Consider the following 19,774-nt stretch of genomic DNA (forward strand, 5'->3'; position numbering starts at 1 on the left):
TAAAGATAATATAGGTTAGTTCTTGTTTTTGCTATGAGATGTCACTTAGATACTAACCCACTAATCCTAGTCTACAGACTCACTGTTGGCTCTGCCAATGAATGTTGAAATTTGACACCATCCTTGTCCTTCTGCAACTGCTGACATTCTCTTATTTCCCCATCTGTGAGCAAATGTAGGACTTTTAGCCTTGTAGAATGTCAAGGGCTTTACTGATAACTCTCATTGCCATGTGACCATCTGTTGTTTATTTATTTATTGCTTTTCACAGTCAGACTTTTCCATACTAGCCTGTTCTACTTTTATTCTATAATTTTTTTGCTTTTGTCTGGATCCAAGAGCATCTTTGGTATTCCCAAAAACTGTGAAAGGGAAAATGTTTCCGAATAGAATGCACATTTAAGAAGCAAAAGTAATTGAGGTCATTCTGTTTAGTGAATGACAGGAGTTTTTGTGTTCATCTAACAATCGTGGTGAAAGCTGAGTAAGTGACTAATCAACGAAAGATAGTAAACAATACATCCAGAGTAGTTTCCTGTTTGTTCACATTAGTTGTATTTTCTGTACCAAATCTCTTGCTTTATATGTAATGCCTCAGACCAGGAAGAGCTCTGTGTAGCTCAAAAGCTTGTCTCACCGGCAGAAGAAGTTGGTCCAATAAAATATATTACCTCACTCACCTTATGTCTCTAATATCTTTGGACCAACATGGCTACAGTAACACTGCATATATTTATCTAGCAGCCCAGGTTTGCATGGAAAAAAACAAGGTATACAGTATGTCCTGAAAAGCTTGCAATCTAAGCCATTTGGATGATATGATGAGAGATGGAATGAGGAGAATGAACATCAGGAAACTGCACTTAGGAGAGGATAGTTTTACACAGCATCTGGATTCTGTTTCTTTGTGTTTTCTATTTACTGGGGGGAAAGAGGAGGTTGCTTGTTTTTTTATGAAGATGTGGGCAAAGGTAATGCCTGATTGGAGATTATAGTGCAGGGACGCCAGAAGTAAGTGAGTTTGAGGAAGGAGTTTTCAGGGGGAAAAGGAGGTTGCTTGGTGCACAGAAAAGGTGCCAGGCATAGGGTACAGTATGACAACAGGTGTGAGTGGGAGATGGCAAAGGAGGAGCGTGATTGTTCTTTTTCATCCAGCCTCCAAGGTATCATTGGGCTGAATTCTGTGTTCCTTCAAGAAGACAAGATCTCAGAGAGGGTGAAATTTGCCTCTGAGCAGTGTGCCAACACAAACCCAGTGGTCCACTTAAACTCTGATTAAGTTAGCTATATGCACAGGATTATCACCCATAGCAAATACATTGAGGTTGTATGAATCCAAAGTTCTTTCTGGTAGTAACAGTGTGAAACTGAAAAGATCTTGAGAATACTTGATGAAAGAGCACAGATGTGGCTCCTGGGTTGAGTCATAAAAATGATCCAAAGCAGAGTAGTTATAATAAACAGGAAAAGGCATTGGTTCTGGTGAGACAGATTTTAGTTGTAGATGTTTACTTCAACTGTACAGATATCTTAGCATTTAGAGCACAGTAATAGTGTGTTAAAGGCAATTAGGGAGATTGCACAACAGCATTCTGGCTGATTGATTATTATGAAAAGTTAATAGGAAACCTAGATTTGGAATGGTCATTAGCTGGGGCAATCTCCATGGAAGTGAAAGGTATTGTACTCTTCAAGAAATAATGTGGGAAACCTGCTGATGTTTAAAATAAAGTACCTTACCCTATTTTCATTGAAGTTAATAGCAACACTCTTGTTGACTGCACTGAGAGCAGGAAGTATTTATTTTTTATGCTGAATATGTTCTTTTCATTTATATATTGAAATGTTTTTAATTTTTGTATTTCTGTCTCTTTTTTGATTTTCCCTTTTTTCCTTTCAAAGTATTTTTGTATCTGCACTAAAACCCTCCAGGCTGTAGATTGTGCCAGGTTGTTGTGACGCTTTTGTAAGCTCTGACATTTTGCGTTCAATCTTGTATAAGGTGAGGTAGTATCCCAGCAATACTTTACTTAAGTGTAACCGAATAATACTGTCTGCCTCTATAAACTTTTTGCCAGCTGTGTTGCTTCCCAAACAGCTATGTAGTAAATCCTGCATTTCCTGTTGTGCGAACATCACTGACAATGTGAAATATGCAGACCACCAAGCTTTGCTTCCAGGAAAATTCTCTAGATAGTTAAAATGAGTCTAAAGAGTTTTGAATTGCACTTTGTACTTACTTTACTGTGAGACCCTATGGTCTAGAGGATTGAGCACTGGACTTAGGAGTTTGGGGTGACTGAGGTTCTGTTCCTGGCATCGTCATTGACGTGCTGTGTGATCATTGAACTCTCTGGGCTTCTGCTCTCAGTTTTTAGTCTGTTTTGTCTTTTTATATCTGTCTGTTGTTTTTTGGAACAATTTAATTCCATTACCTGAAGTCTTTGAATAAGATAGGATGTCTTTCTAAAAATATGCTCTAGCTTAGCCAGATATGGGTTTCATGCAGAAGCTACTGGGTCAAATTCTATGGCCTAGGTTATGAAGGAAGTCGCATGAGATGATCATAATGATCCCTTCAGGCTTGAAAATCCACAAAATCTTTTTAGATTGTAAATTTTTCAGGGCAAGGCTGGTCTTTCATTATATCTTTGTACAGAACCTCTCATAATGGGGTTTCTCAGGTCGAAGGCAATGCTAATAATAATAATTGTTTAAAAACCTTTCTGTGTTTATTCCAGATAAAATCCTAGCAGAAATACAAAGGACATTGTTAAAATTCATATGGAATAAGAAAAGATCAAGAGTGAATGCAGATACTTTATACAACCCCATTAAACAGGCTGCACTAATTGTTCAAAATATTCTGTGGTACTGTCAAGCCAGCTGGTTCAAACCAATAGCAGACTGGGGCTTTTTAACCCAGCCAAACGCTGGACCCTTATTGAATAGGAAATTGGGGCAGTGTAAACATTGCTAGGCTAACATAGATTAATAAAAAATCATGCCATCCAGAAATTGATATACCTATTTAGCAAAGGCTACTCCATGTGTTTGTGATTGAGCTAGAGTTAAGTTCTTTTTCCTCACCAGTAACAGCCTTACATATAATCCAGATCTTAAACCAAATCATGAACCAGAGGTGTTCAAAGATTGAATACACATGGAATATACCTGGTTAGCTAGCTGTTCAGTAGAGGAACTTTTCTAACTTATTTAGAGATGAAAACTAACTTTAACTGGCCCTCGTTCTCCTGGTATCAGTATTTTAAGTCAGTCATTATATATCTCAACTTTTTAGACAGTTAACTTTAATAGACGTTATCGCATCGTGTCAATTAGGAAACAAAAAATTGTCACTAATGTATATGAATCTTTGCAAACAACTCTCCTAACAAAAAAAAATCCAAATATGACACTCTAGGTAAAGGACCAGGACAAATTGCCCCAGAGGAATGGGGTTTGAGCTGGAAAAGAGTACCAGCAGCCTCAGTCTATAGCATAATAAAAGAAAATGTCTTTAAGATCCTGTTTTGATGGTACTTCACCATGGGGATAAATGTGGGAGAAATTGTGGTAAAAGAGCAGCTTTTATGCATATATGGTGCACATGTCCAGGCATTAGAGAGTGTTGAGAGGCAGTCCATAATCAAATACTACAAATTGTTGGATATTTACCAAATGATCCTTTGGTAATCCTTTTAGGGCTCCCTAGCTGAAATGGTCACAAAGCAGGAAAAAGAATTAATCCTTGCTAGTAGCTGCTTGGCTATTGGAAGCCTCTCACTGAAAATGAGAAAAATAGCCCAACTGTAGAGGAATGTCTCAAAAAATATGTGAGGTTGTGATAATGGAAAAATTAATATGCCAGTTACATATGCAGTAGAATAGAGGACAGATAGATACTAAGATATTTGGTTACTTTTTTTTCAACACTCAGACAAAGCACATTCATCTGCAACAAAACCAGCACACTTGTCCTTTTTTTTTTTTTTAATATTAACATTTTATAGACAAGCCTGGTCTAGTATATAGGTAAGTATATAGGGATTTTAGTCAATTTATTAAAATCTCTAGAAATGACATACCGTATTATAGGCGTTGTGATGATGCTCACTCTGTAATATGGTAAGAGCTTGTTAAATAGAAAAATCTGATGGGTATATTTCTGGATAGTGTCTTTTTAAACAAAAGCTAACTGTTTTAACAATTGTTTTAATATAGTACAATAGCAGATTGTAATTCTTTATATTGTATCCAGTGGTCTGTAATAATAGATAAATGTTAAGGAAAATACAGTAGTTTACTACATGAATACAATCCTGTGTATGCTTCTTAATAATGGAACTAAAATTTTAGAAATGCAGAAATGAAATAGGGAGCAGAATTGATCATTTTATTAATTCAGAAGTGGGTATGAGTGTGAGTAGCAGGCATTTGATATGTATGGCTGCCCCTGCAGAATCATGGTGGGCCCAGCTGACTTTGCGGTTCAAACACTGGGACTCACCACCATAGGAGGCATTTAGATGTTAAGCAAGGTTTCATTTAGAGGGAATATGTCACAAGAACCCATCCCCAGTTCTTTGTGCTGCGACAGTAATAAGAGTTTCAAATCAGTGTAAGTTCCTAGTTGTTTACCCTCCATGATTTCAGTACTAGGCTTTATAGGCGGGGGTCCTCACAGATCAGGTTCTGGAAGAGTGTGCTACTCCCAAGGCCCTAAGCTTTCTTTATGAAGCATATTTCTAAAAGGACCACAGTAAGAGCATAAACAACTCCATGCTAGTGATCTGAAGGAAATCTTGGGATTCTGTCAGTACCTAATAAAAATGCCATGTTTGTTTATGTTTTTAAGTTGCTTCTTTACATCTCTGTAAGCTGGTGATGTGAGGCACGTTCCATGAAGCTCCTAAACCTGTTCTGATTGCAGTATATTGTGCTGGTTAACAGCACGCCCCACCAGCTGAACAACTGCTTCCGTTTGTCTGGTGAAATTCTTATTTAGAAACCTTTATGCACTTGCAAAATCTTCAGCTTATCTGTTGTCTAAATTTGAGGTTGTGGGGAACCTCCTGCTGAGATTGAATGCATTGTTATGGCATGCTACTTTGCTGTTGAAATGAGCGATTTCCCCAATATGTGAAGGAGAAAATCTGCCATTGGTGCCTTACGTACGAAAAGAATGCGATAAAGAGAAAACAAGATATTGAATCTAATGAAGGAGGAAATAGTCTGTGCATTTGGTTAAAATAATTTATACCTAGCATTAGCATCATTTCTATTACTTACTTATGGCATTTACAAGCTTACTGCCTTGAACTAATCATCTAGGGGAAAATTCTTAAAGACTTCAGAGATTAAGATAAATGGAATCCCATCATAGTGAAATGATAGTCATCTATCTAGAGTTTCATTTATGGAACACTAGAAGATTGACAGATGGCAAAGAAAGAGAATGACACAGTTATGGGTCCTCTAAAATCTATCTTTATGGAGGGACCTATAGAATATAATAGACAATTATAGCTTTTTCTCTAGCATTTTATTTATATATTTATTTTTGGTTTGAACTATTCTATATAGTTTAATAGAAAACTATTCTTTAGAAAACTATCATTGTCAAATTCTATAAGATGGTTAAAAAAGCCAGTAGAATGGATATTATTTTCCATTACATTCTGTAAACTATTAAAATAGTTCCTATAGAATCCTTTTATATTTCCATAGGGCTTTTCTTAAAGGCAAGCACAATACTCAATCAGGGAGTTAAGGAAGGCACTGGAGAACTCAGGTACAAGAGGATGGTTAATTCTGAACTTCTTAGTCTTTTTCATTTCCTCTTAGAGCCATATTCTTTTTCTGACGGAGCTTTCGTTGGATGCAGTTTGAAAGACAATGAGCAGCGATTCTGACATTGCGCATATCCTAACCCATGGTGACTAGCTGTTCTTATATGAAAGACTACAAATAATGACACTTTTAATGGGAAGAGTAATACTAGTAACCTCTGCTGCTTTCAACTCCACAACGTGCTACTAACCCATCCACATGATGCTACTGACCCATCCACGTGATACAGCTGGAGTAGATGGCCCAGCACTGAAATGGCTCCGGTCAGTCCTCTCCAACAGGTCCCAGAGAATGAAAGACCCTTCTCCTTTCAAAAAGTCCTCACCTTCAGAATTCTGCCGGGATCCATCCTGTCTCCATTGTCAACATCCACATGAGACCATCTGAAGAGGTGGATGAAGGCCACAAGTTCCACTGACAGTTATATACCAGTTGTACCAAGTGATGTATCTCACTGTCCATGGACGCAGTTAGTGCCATGACAAGGATATCAGAATGCCTACAAAAGATCAGAATGCCTAGAAGAACAGCTGGCTCAAACTGAGGTGATGCTGGTAAAAAGGGGACTATCTAGCTATGACCATGTCTTCCCTGTCCATCCTGCCATTTGTCAAAGAAGTCAGTGCCTCAGGGCCATGTTCAGCCCACCATTGAGCCTAGATGATGAGGTATTAGTACTGGAAAAAGCCTTCTCCTGTGTGCAGCTTGCTACGTAAATCTTCCTCTAACGCCCAGATGAAGATCTGGGTGTAGTGATCCATGTGTCAGTCACTTTCTGATCAAATTGCTGGAACTTGCTGTGTTTGGGACTGAACAGGGAAACAGTGCAGTGGCTCCAACTTGTGCAGAATGTGGCTGCTCATCTCAGTGGGGTTAGCTGCCCCAGCTGTCTTATGTACTGATCCCTCCGTTGCCTTAGCAGAGAGCTTGGTACTGCCTGAACTCCAAAGCCATCAGTGGGTCAGGATCCAGCTACATCAGGGACTACGTCTTCCTTATTTCTTCTTTATCTGGCCAGGAGATTGTGAGGGTTTGTTTCAGATGTGGACTGCGCCACTGTCATCTGTACCTTTGTTGCCTAAAGATTAAATAACTGCATTGGACTGCACCTTAAGTCAAGTCTAAAACGGATGCTTGTGCAGACTGGTGCATCACTTATCCAGTGGTTTATCTCTCAGGAGATGCACAGCACTAGCGCTCTGCGATATGCATTGGCTGCATATTGCTTTCCAGGTGAAGATTAAGGTGTTGGTTTTATTTCATAACTGACCTGCATGTCATTCTGCACTGTTGTAGTCAGCTGAGGCTCTCAAGCTAGATACTCTTCACGATAAAATACAAAGTAAAGACAAGTGCTTTTTATATACATTATGCCTTTAAAGATATAAAAATGAATATTAAAAATTTGGCTTCAGTGCATGGGCAATATAGTCTCCTCTTGTCATGTTTACATCATACATGCAAAGACATTAGATGAAAACATACAATTGCCTTGCTGGAAGCTTGCAATTTAACACTACTTCATTTCTTAGTATTCAGAACACACAAGAACCAAAAACAGAGAGAACCAAAACAGGCTGCTCCCTAAAGCAGAGAAACAGAACTCATGACACCTTATTGTAAGTTGGTTCTTCTTCAGACTGGGTCTTCTAGGCCCAGATCTCTCACTTCCCTATAGAGCCCCCTAACCTGGAAGCAGGACCAGCCTTTAAAGTGAGAGCTTATAATTTTTACAGTTTTCAATATACCACACTCTTGAGGAGCTGATACACTGAATTAATATCTGATCAAGTTTCAGGAGATATGGGATGAATTTTTGTATATAAAAATGAGCAAAAATATAAAGTATTCTTTGTACTAGATGAGGAGGGTGGCAGATACCACACATTTATGGTTTTTCTTCTTTCTCCTTTCTATCCTAATTCTCTTTCCACAACTCTTCCATTTTCCGAGGCGTTCCTTTGGGTCTGTGTATTTTCCCATATTATACATCTGCTGTTTTTTCTCCTTGCACATGTGTGTATGCACGGGTATGTACAGGCATGTGCATATTCTCAAACCATAATAAATGATCAGTAGATAGGCAGCACGCATATACATTTGTCTGCTGATTAAAATGTGCAGAAGTGTAGTGTACTTTGTGTGCTAAAATGTGGTTGCCAGAGTTTTTGTATCTGAACAAAAATGCAGCCAGCATAGAAAAAATTATTTTGTGGACTAAAGCCATTTCGTTTTGATGACTGTGGGCTAGACACTGCAACTCTAACTCATACAAGTTATGTTGAAGTCAATGGGACTACTCCCATTGAGGAGAATCTGGTCTTTGGTAGAATATCTAAAAAGCTGAAAATGTATTTTGACTGATGCTGATTCATTTGCTGAGGCACTATGGTATGAAAAGATCTGAATTTGAATACTGGTGTCCTCTTCTCAACTCCTGCATCTGGAAGCTCAAAGATAGAAGTCCATGCTGCCTGTTAGGTATGTGAAACCTGATTCTCCACCTTGTGTCATCACTTACGTCTCTGCGCTATGTGTCTAAAACAATATAATCCTCATTGGATAATATTTTATACTTGCTTTGCACTGGTGCAAATGACAAACCATGGGGGGAGGCCAGGGGTGGGCAAACTACAGCATGCGGGCCAGATCCGGCCCATCAAGGCTTTGGATCTGGCCCACAGGATTGCCACTCCCTTGGTGCTGTGGGCCCCACGCTGCTCCTGGAAGCGGCTGGCACCATGTCCCTGTGGCCCAGGGTTGTGGGGAGAGAGGGGCAGAGGGCTCCATGTGCTGCCCTTGCCTGTGGGTACCTCCCTCCACAGCTCCCATTGGCCAGGGAACCGCAGCCAATGGGAGCTTCGGGGAGGTACCCACAGACGAGGGCCCCGCGGAGTCCTACCCTCCCCCCAGGGGCCGCAGGGATATGGTGCTGCCTGCTTCTGGGAGCAGTGTGGGGCCAGGGCAGGCAGGCAGGGAGCCTGCCCTGGCCCCGGTGCGCACCACTGCCACCCGGTGCCCCTCCAGGTAAGCGGTGCCGGGCCAGAGCCCAAACCCTTCCTGCACCCCATGTCCCAACGCCCTTCCCTGAGTCCCCTCCTGCACCCTGCCTGCATCCCAACCCCCTGCCACACCCCACAGCCCTCCTGCACCCCAACCCTTGCCCTGAGCCCCCCTCTCTCTCTTCCCTGCACCCCTGTCCTGAGCCGCCTCCTGCACCCCAACCCCCTTCCCTGAGCCCCCTCGTACAGCCCACACCCCTCCTCTGCCCCAACCCCTTGCCCTGAGCCCCTTTCTGCATGCTGTACCCCCACCCACATCCCACAGTCCCTCCTGCACCCCAGCCCCTTGCCTCAGTGCTACATTCATGGCCCTGCATGCAATTTTCCCACTCAGATGTGGCCCTCAGGCCAAAAAGTGTGCCCACCCCAATGTAGATTCTCTTTTATAAAAAAAAAAAAAGTTCAAATTCCAGGAGCATTTGGCTTCCTGAGTTTTACCCAGTTTTCGAAACAGTGTGGAACAAAATGTGGAAATTACAATAAGAAATAAACGTGCAACTGCAGTAGAGTTAATGAAATTGGTAGATGTTAAAAACTTCATGTGAGGAACTCTGGCTTCCAAATCCCATAACAAAATGACTTTTTGATGTTTCTGGAAACTCAGAAATTGCACTGTTATAGTCAAATCAGTTTCAAAATAGATTGAGTTAAATCTGTACAAATCACTTGTGTCGATGTTCTTAACTCATTTTGAGAGAGGCTAACACTGATAAAGCTAAATTGATTTCAGCCACTCTGTAACTGAGTTAAAAATGTCCACGCAAGAAGGTTGCACCAATTTAACTAAATTTATTTTTATTTTAAATGTTAATAGTTTGTTTCAGGGACTTGTAATAGTCCAGATTTCAATCTGGACCTATGACCAGACTCTTGCAACTGCCTTAGGTGAACGATTTTCAAGCTATCAGTGATTAAATATTTGTTTACCATATATCATTCAGCCACTAGATGTCTGTGTGCTATGTAGTGTGATAAAGGATATGGTCCCTGATAAACAAGGGAGATGAATCTGGAACTTGAACTGTGTGAATATCTGTTTGCTTGGGTCTATAATTTAACATTTTCTTTTATAAATATCCCATTTAAAAGGACTGTTATTCTATATGTCATGGCACTATCCAGAATAAAGTTTTTTTTAATGAAGAAAACACCCCCCCAAGTTCTGGCTTCATCTTTTATTGCTGCTTAACCGCGTGGCCTGTAATTCTTATTAACCATCTCCTCTTCCTGCTCCCTGTTTCTTTGCAAGAACTCTCAGTCAGGGTTCTGTGGCTACAAAACACATTCCCAAATACTGGAACCTTCCTAAGCTTTTACTGTCTTTTCTACTATTGAGACCAGGCTTGTAAAATTATGCCACAGCATTTCCCCCAAAAGGACGGTATGAGGTTAACATTGTAAAAATAAAATATACAAACCCCAGTATATTTTAAAACATTTCAGTAGGGTCCTTTTGATAGATGAAATCTTGTGCTGCAAAGTTCCTACGCATAATTAGTCATTCACTGGTTAGCAAATCATTTCCGTACTTGTAGTGAAACACTTACCATTAATCCAAAGATGAATGGAGTGTGAGAGGCTAGATTCCTGCAGCCTCTTTCTATAAACACCTTTTCTGGCTCCCCGGTATCATAAACTGCATTCATTCATTCGCATGGCAACTCTCTGGTAATATCAGTGCCACTTTGTTAGGCCATAACTCAGATTATTAAAGATTTCCTCGTCATTGCAAACAGCTTGTCAGTAGCATTAGGAAATGTCATCAGATTATTTATACTGTTTGTAAATGTCATAATGAAACTGCTGTCTGCAACAAAATTAGAATGGCTCTTTATGCTGTACTTACACAGTAAATAGTAAAGTTTGACTGAAAGTTCAGTTTGCTATATTAGTGCTGAGTCCTGCAAGGTGGTTCCAGGCTCTGGAATTCTTTCCCTGTCTTGGTCCAGTAAAGCCCAAGGCTCAGTATAAGGTTTCTCTATTTACTCAGGTATTTGCCGGCACGTGGTGCTGGTGGGATGAATCAACGGGGTCATCATAGGGGACTTGATCTGTTTTTGTTTGGGTGTGGCCTGGTCTACACTATGCGTTTAAACCGATTTTAGCAGCATTAAACCAATTTAACGCTGTACCTGTCCACATTACGAGGCTCTTTATATCGATATAAAGGGCTCTTTAAATCGGTTTCTGTACTTCTCCCCAACGAGAGGAGTAGTGCTAAAATCAGTATTACCATATCGGATTAGGGTTAGTGTGGCTGCAAATCGACGATATTGGCCTCCGGGCAGTATCCCACAGTGCACCACTGTGACCGCTCTGGACAGCAATCTGAACTTGGATGCAGTGGCCAGGTAAACAGGAAAAGCCCCGCAAACTTTTGAATTTCATTCCCTGTTTCATGAGTGGAGTTATCAGCACGGGTAAGCAGTGCCATCCATCCAAAAGAGCTCCAGATGGCCGTACGGAGTATGGAATTTCTGATCGTGTGATGGGAGACAAAGCTGTCTCATCAGAGGCTCCGTAACAGAAATAAAAGCCAAGCGCTTGAAAAATACTCCAGCTACACGTGCTACTGCAGCGAACGGAAAGCCAAGAGTCAAAGTGGGGTCATGTAGAGATGAGGTGTACTTGAGGATCCCAGTATCACCCGCCCACAGAGCTCACGAAAAGTATTTGCATCTTCGCTGAGCTCACCAATCTTAGTCAAACACTGTCGAGCTAGTTCAGGTAATAGTCGTCAAGTGCCCCTTTCCCACACACGTGAAGAAAGGGAAAGAAGCGGTCTGACTTTTTTTAACGTCTCCTATGTGTATGAATGCTTGCTGTAGACGCGATGCGTGGCAGTAAAGACAGTTCAGTCCTCCCCTCCCGTGCAGAGCGTACTATCTTGAGACTCGAATCACCTGGCTGGCCAGGCGTAGGCTGGCCGTGGGGCGCCCTGGGTAAAAAGAGAATCCTGGCTATCGCCCAGTAGATGTCGGAGAACAGATGGTAATCGTCTATCACATAGCAACTGGAGGGCGGCTTCATCAGCCCCTCTTTTAGTGTAAGAAAGAGTCTGTAACGCCTGAGCTGTCACCAGCACTGATTGCCTGGCTCCTCTCCCGCACCGCTAATTGTCTGCCTGGCATCTTAAGCAGCTGAGACTGCCTCCCCTCAGTTTATCTCCACTAACAAGTCACTGTTTCTTATTCCTGCCATTTTATAACTTCTGACACAAATGAGGGGACACTGGTGCAACGGTTCAGTCAGGAAGGTGGGGAGGAGGGAGCAACGGTGGAGTTGTTGCAGGGGCCACCCCATGAATGGCTGCATAGCTATCATTGTCTAGCGGATCGTATTGACATGGAAGCAGCTCGTGCTCTCATGGTTCTCTGATCACTGGTTCTCTAGTGCAGTTGCCCCCATTACTAGGCAGGACCTGACTCTATTTTAGAGGACCATAAAGGAGGGATGAACTCGGGAGTCATTCTCATTTTTTGCCTTTGCGCCCCGGCTTGACTCAGCCAGGGGCACTCATGTAGCAGCGACACGGTACAGAACACAAATAGCGCCGTCATTCTCTTGCGCAATTTACAGTGATACTACGACGGTACGAACGTTGTTAACGTTCTTTGCTGCCTGCAAAGACATGAATGCTGCTGTGTAGCGCTGCAGTATCGCCTCTGTCCGCGGCATCCTGTACACATACGGTGACAGTAAAAAAAAAAAGCTGAATGGGCTCCATGGTTGCCGTGCTATGGCGTCTGCCAGGGCGATCCAGGGGAAAGGGCGCGAAATGATTGTCTGCCGTTGCTTTCCCGGAAGAAGGAATGACTGACGACATTTACCCAGAACCACCCGCGACAATGATTTTTGCCTCATCAGGCACTGGGACCTCAACCCAGAATTCCAATGGGTGGGGGGGACTGCGGGAACTATGGGATAGCTACGGAATAGCTACCCACAATGCAACGCTCCGGAAATCGACGCTCGCCTCAGACCATGGATGCACACATCAAATTAATGTGCTTAGTGTGGCCGTGTGCACTCGACTTTATACAATCTGTTTTACAAAACCGGTTTATGTAAAATCGGAATAATCCTGTAGTGTAGACGTACCCTGTTGTGTTTTTAAACATGCTCAGATGCAGTGGTGGGTTTATTTTTGCAGGTTTAAAATGACCAAGGGCCTAATTTTTCAGCAGTTCTGAGCACTTGCAGTTCCCGTTTACTTTAACCGGAGTGGTGGGTGTTTGCCACATCTGTAGATCAGGTCATTAGAAAGACATTCTGAAGAACATTCTGTGGCTGAGACTCATGGACAATTGATTTTAAACATTTTGGTAAACGAAAACATATAAATCAGTTTCTCTCTGTTGTATACATTTTCTACTTTCTGTTGCAGCCCCGTTCTCAGCTCAGCATTTTTTATTGATTAGAGATTACATTTGTATCTGTGTATATATTCCCCCATTTTTATACTTCTTGGACAAATTATTCCTGCTGTAACTACATGACTTGAATGGAGTTACATCAAGCATGAATTTGCCCCATGGTGAGTGCATCAACAGGTTATTTATCGATTGCTCTCTGAGAAACAAAGGAAGCTGTATACTCACACATAGGATTTTCTTTGTTTCACACAAGGCACACACAGTAAGAGTCTGTGATTGAGCATATGAAAATAAGAAAAAATATGCACAGAATGTAGATCACTAAAACAGGAATTTGGACAGGTAAGGATAAAAGGTAGCAACATGGAGAAATGTTAGAAACACGTAGGCCAACAGCAGAAAAGAATACTTTATTTCCTACAAAGTCGGCATCCTAAAGACCATTCACGTCAGGGAAAGACTCGCACTGACTGACTTCAAAGGGTATTGGATAAGTCTTGAAGTATCAAAAGACCTTAGGGGGAACATGGGTGCTAATTCCTTCCCACTTTTGCCAGAACATGTCCCTTTCAAGTCTAACACAAACACATACAAGTATGTATTGCAAGATGCACATGTTTTGGAACAAGGAGGAATTTATACAGATGAACAAAGTGGCTGATACAATCGTCTAATATAGATATATTTTAAGCAGCCTGAGAAGTGCTATCCTAATCTAAAAGCAGAAATTTGGCCTTTACCCTCTTTGTTCTCTACCACAAGTGGACTGACATGGTACATGTTTAGCTCTGAGAGTGAGGGTAAGAATATTTAATGATTTTTTTTAAATAGTATATTTCAGTATTTATGCAAATTACTTGATATTCTGCTTATTTAAGTAAGATTTTGAATGCTGTATGCAAAACCAAAGATTAATGGTGCTTTCCTGCCTCCCAGCTGGGAGCGCTGCTGCAGCACTACTAACAGCTGTACCATGAGTTTCACTGTGGATGTGTTAAAGAGAAGAAACTGAGCACTGGGAAAGTTTAAGAATAAATGCTTATGACAGAGTAATTGCAATTTGCTCCCACAGAACTGTCAAATTAATTTAAACTGCTCTTTTACTATTGAAATTAGTCTTTTTTGATCTCACATCGTGTGTTCATTTTCTGTGTTTGTAGGAATTCTCAAATTTTAACTGTAAGATATTAGTGGAAGTGTACATAGTACCAGCTGTTTGAGTCTGCTGAGATTTCTGAATAATGTTGCATTAAAAAATGATGCATAATATGGGAGGGCCCTCAATCAGGGAACTCAAATAAACTTTCAAAACCAAAAGCACAACTTTGTAAACTGTGACATCAGTGGAGATACTAGAAGCGACTGTTCAGTTTAAAGCTTGCTATACCAGATTACTTATGGGATTTGGATGAACTGTGTGGATTCATCAGATGATGCAAATAATAAATTAGCTGTCAGTACAGCCCCCACCTGACCTGGAACACATGTCAACTAGCAAATCTTCAGAAGAACCAGCAATATTTTTAATAGTTTATAAAACCAAAATAAACTACCATAATTATTCATAGAGCCTAGTTTTATAGAATTTACCTTCTTTTTGGTTGCTTTAATGGTAGGATTGCCACAATAGACAAACTGTGCACTGGTAGACAGAGCAAACTACTCTTATACTAACCTGCTTATTCTGCTGCACAGACATTTTTATATGCTCCAGTTGCTGAAGAGTTTTCTTTCATTTTCTTTCAGCTGCAGTTTCCCCACCTGCTTACTCATCCCCAGCTAAAAGTTTAGGAGATCCAGGAATAACACCATTGTCTCCATCACATATTGCGGTAAGAAATATAGGATATATGTTGTATAATGCATTGACATTATTTTCTTCTGCCTGTCACACCTATAAGAACTTGGGACTCCTGACTCCTCAGTCTCTTGGTCATCAGTTACAGAACTCACGGCTTATATACAAAAAGTTAAAGGAGGAATTCTACTAGTGCAGGAAGAAGAGATAAATTATGAAATCCTGGCTCCGTTGAAGTCAATGGGAGTTTTGTCCTTGACTCCAAGGGAGCCAGAATTCCATCCAAAATATATAAGGACAGATGTAGAGGAAAGTGACACTCATCTGCATAAGCCGGTGCAGTACCACTCTACAAAACAATCCCTTCTGTCCCCACCTTTGTCATTCTCTTGCTGTCTGATCTTGAGCAATCACTGAAATATTCCCCGCTCTCCAAAAAGTGACTTATATTATATTGGGATCTCAACACATATGTGTCACACTCTCTGTCCTATCTCTCCTTCTCTCATAACAAAGAAAAATAAAACATTTACAGTTGCCTAAGGGGAACACCCTAAGAGGTCAGAAAAAGTTCCATTAAAGGATGCTTCTTTAACCTATCTTAACTTCCCCTCCCCTCCTGCTCCACACGCACAAATCATATTAATTTCTTTGACATACTCCACCCCTTATAGCTAAGCCCCAGCTATTGCCAACACAAGTACAGTAGAACCTCAGAGTTACAAACATCTCGTGAATGGAGGTTGTTCATAACTCTGAAATGTTCGCAACTCTGAATAAATTGTTATGGTTGTTCTTTGAAAAGTTTACAGCTGAACATTGGGTTAATACAGCTTTGAAACTTTGCTATGCAGAAGAAAATGCTGCTTTTAACCATCTTAATTTCAATGAAACATGCACAGATTCAGTTTCTACCTTGTCAGATCTTTTTTTAAACTTTCCCTTAATTTTTTTAGTGGTTTACGTTGAATGCAGTACTGTACTGTATTTTTGTCAATGCTGCTGCTTGATTGCGTACTTCCAGTTCCTAATGCGTTCATAACTCTGGTGTTCATAACTGTGAGGTTCTACTATAACGCAATGCACATTCTACTGCAGGGGTAGGCAACCTATGGCATGCGTGCTGAAGGCGGCACACAAGCTGATTTTCAGTGGCACTCACACTGCCCGGGTCCTGGCCACCAGTCTGGGGGACTCTGCATTTTAATTTAATTTTAAATGAAGCTTCTTAAACATTTTGAAAACCTTATTTACTTTACATACAACAATAGTTTAGTTATATATTATAGACTTATATAGAGAGACTTTCTAAAAAACATTAAAATGTATTAATGGCACGCGAAACCTTAAATTAGAGTGAATAAATGAAGACTCGGCACAGCACTTCTGAAAGGTTGCCGACCCCTGCTCTACTGTAATGCACTGCACATACTACTCACAAAACAGCGGTGCTCAGAACGTGTCACTGCCATTGTAGAATCCCTTTCCCAGCTTCGCCTAGCTTTGTATATCAAGTTCAAAGCTGCTAATACTTACTTTAAGGTTTTTCACAACTCAGCCCCTGCTTAGATTTCTGCATTCTTTTCCATGGCCCCATAGTCCAACTCTCCCTCTCTTTGCCTCTTTCTCCTATCTGTCCTGTGAATGCACTACTTCTGCAAAGCCTTTCAATGGTGCACCAGTGAAGTGTATGATTTGAGAAATCAAGGATATGAATCCTCAGATTTTGAGATTAGTCCTTCATCAGGTCATCCCTGGTGTGGCTCTTTTCTGTGTTCTCTGTTGTAAATAGGAATCCCTGGAGGCAGGGTCTTAGTTATTTACAGCACAGACTACACTGACATTGTTCTGTAAAATGTAAAGGGTTTGTGGCAGAATGTCATTTTCTAGACTAAGAAGGCATAATTTTATAGAAGGGAAAATCAGGTAGCCCTCTGTGTGAATGGAGTAACACATTTTCCAGAATGCCCAAACATCATCAGCCCTATGCACCCAGCAGTGTTTCCAAACCGCTCTCTGAAAATATCCAGATGCCTGATACTCAGTTTACCCACCAAATCTTCATGTTTCTGAACTCCAAGACCTTACTCCTAATCACCGACCTCCAACAAGTCCTGGCACCTAGGTTGTCCTTGAGGGAGTCAGTTACTAGGATATAGGGCTTCAATGAAAGAAGGAATGGTGGGTCTGAATATCTACTGAATATGGAGACCCCTGAATCAGAATATCTCAAAATAACAGCCTGTTTGCCCATCCCTATTTCAGGGTGGGTAAAAGCCGATTTGAATCAAATCAACAATAATTTTGAAATTGACAATCTAGGTTAGGGCCTGAATTTATTATAATCTGTTAAAATCATTTAAATTAAAGACAAATAATAATATTAAGCAGTACATGTATTCTGCCAAGTTTTAAAGAAAGTGAAAATACTGAATTGGTGGAAGTTGCTGGCTAAGCATCTGAAACCAGGGTTTGTTGAAGTGCTAACCCAGCTTTTTGACAGCAGTAACCTCTTCTGCAGGCTGAGAGAGAATATTTCCTTCATCGCTGTTTATTCAGCTAGTTCAGTTCAGTGACTAGTTCATTCAAAGCTAAGAAACCAATTGGGAATTGAAGAAGCTTGTTTTTCTCTTCTAGTATATGAGTAAAAACTAAGAGAGGAGGAGATGTACTATCTTGAAGGATGTTGTGATCAGAAATAATCAGTTCAATTCACTAACTACAGATAATACTTCCTTTGTTTATTAAATCAGCTAGTTTTAAATGCAAAAAGTCTTTTGATAAACTTTTGCAGTGATATTTTATATAATCCAACAAATAAAATTCTGTTTTTGTGCATTTTTAATTAAATTTTAATTTCCACCCAAATAGAACTCAACTCAGATCACAAGAAAAAATCATGATATAGTAAATAAATAATGCATCATTCACCATTTTCTAACATAATAAAAATGTAAAAATTAAGAATTTGAATAAACGTAGGTTACGCTATCTAACTACATTAAAGAATTTGTATGGATATAATGTGTTCTCGTGGTTAGCACTGCATTTCACGTAAAGGTTATCTTTAGTTGCAAATCAACATGTTTTAACAGTTACCAGCCAATGGGAATCACCCTTTCTTTGGAAGATAACTAAAAAATACAAATGCAAAACATGATTAAAATTGATTATTTAAATTAAGGTTTCCTTTTTGTTGATTGAAATCATAATTAAAATTGGTGATTTAAATTGCTTCAATTTAAATCAATCCACCCAGCCGCATTTAAAGCCTCATTGATAAGAGGCCAAATGTTTCCATGTTTTGTGCATCAATAAGATGGCTAATTCCTCATTCCATTTGGCTTTTGATGATGGGTAGGGGGCAAAGAGTGTAGAAAGTTTAAATCACAGTTTAGGAACCAAGCATCCATATTAGGCTAAATCTCTTTAAGCTTGTCCCTTTGGACGATTTAGTAAGGTATCATTTACTGTATACATTTTGTTAATTACGCTGTAGCTTCCAACTACAGTTTACTGTGACAATTGCCTTACTCCTTGCAGTCAGCTGTAAAGTGCTGATAAAGTTGTTACTGAGAGTAGCACAGTACACGAGAAGGTGATTAGTATAAGAGTAAAAAGCGATACTAGTATAAGAGTGTTTTTGTTCTGGTGTGTTTACTGTGAATCTCTCAGTGGAAGTTGTGTCATATCCTCTAAGTATTTGCAATGTTGGGTTTGCAAAAAAGAGAATACATGGCTGGAACTGGGGCATAAACTCAACCTAAATTTTCAGAAGTGACTAGTGATTTTGGGTGATCAGCTGGAGACACTTTTAAGAGACCTGATTTTCAGAGTGGGTGCTTTAGGAGTACACCTCTACCCCGATATAACACAGTCCTCGGGAGCCAAAAAATCTCACCGTGTTATAGGTGAGACCGCGTTACATTGGGGTAGGGGGAGGAACTGCTCCCCGCCCCAGCTCACCTCCGCTGTGCCTCCTCCCTGAGCGCACTGCCGCTGCTTCGCTTCTCTCTCCCTTCCAGGCTTGCCGCACCAATCAGCTGTTTGGCCCGGCAAGCCTGAAAGGTGGGGGAAGCGGAGCAGTGGTGGAGATGAGCAGTGATGAGCTGGAGTGGAGAGCGGTTCCTCTGCGCCCCCCCCCATTACTTGCTGTGGCCCTCCTCGGCCCCCTCGCCCCAGCTCACCTCCATTCCACCTCCTTCCACAAGTATGCCACAGTTCCGCTTCTCCCCCGTCCCTCCCAGGCTTGCCGCACCAAAGAGCTGATTGACATGGCAAGCCTGGGAGGGAGGGAGGAGAAGCGGAGCTGAGCAGCGTGCTCGTGGGAGGAGGACGAAGAGGCGGTGGAGCGGAGGTGAGCTGGGGGGCAGAGTAGAGATGAGCTGGGGCAGGAAGCGGTTCCTCTGCACCCCACCCTTTTACTTGCTGTGGCCCCCCTGCCCCAGCTCACCTCTGCTCTGCCTCCACCTCTTCCCACAAGCGTGCGGCAGCTCCGTTTATCCTCCCTGCCTCCCTTCTGTGGCAAACCTGGGAGGGAGGGGGGAGACGCGGAGCAGCAGTGCGCTCATGGGTGGAGGTGAAACGGAGGTGAACTGGGGCGGGGGACCCTGGGGAGGGCCGCAGCGCAGAGGAACCACGTGCAGTAACACGAATTCGGATATAACGAGGTAAAGCAGCCACAT

The 19,774-nt window shown here is 41.3% G+C and overlaps 1 protein-coding gene across 1 annotated transcript in view; it reads left to right on the forward strand.

Annotated features, from left to right (window-relative positions):
• The window catches only part of HSPA12A (heat shock protein family A (Hsp70) member 12A), an 85,103-nt gene that overhangs the window by 11,658 nt on the left and 53,671 nt on the right, over window positions 1-19,774 (forward strand). The window contains exon 2 of the mRNA XM_032762998.1: window positions 15,038-15,123. Within this exon, the coding sequence (XP_032618889.1) occupies window positions 15,038-15,123 (86 nt within the window). The remainder of the gene's footprint in view (window positions 1-15,037; window positions 15,124-19,774) is intronic.

The sequence above is a fragment of the Chelonoidis abingdonii genome, chromosome 15 (genome assembly GCF_003597395.2).
Source record: "Chelonoidis abingdonii isolate Lonesome George chromosome 15, CheloAbing_2.0, whole genome shotgun sequence".
In the NCBI taxonomy this organism is placed as follows: domain Eukaryota; kingdom Metazoa; phylum Chordata; order Testudines; family Testudinidae; genus Chelonoidis; species Chelonoidis abingdonii.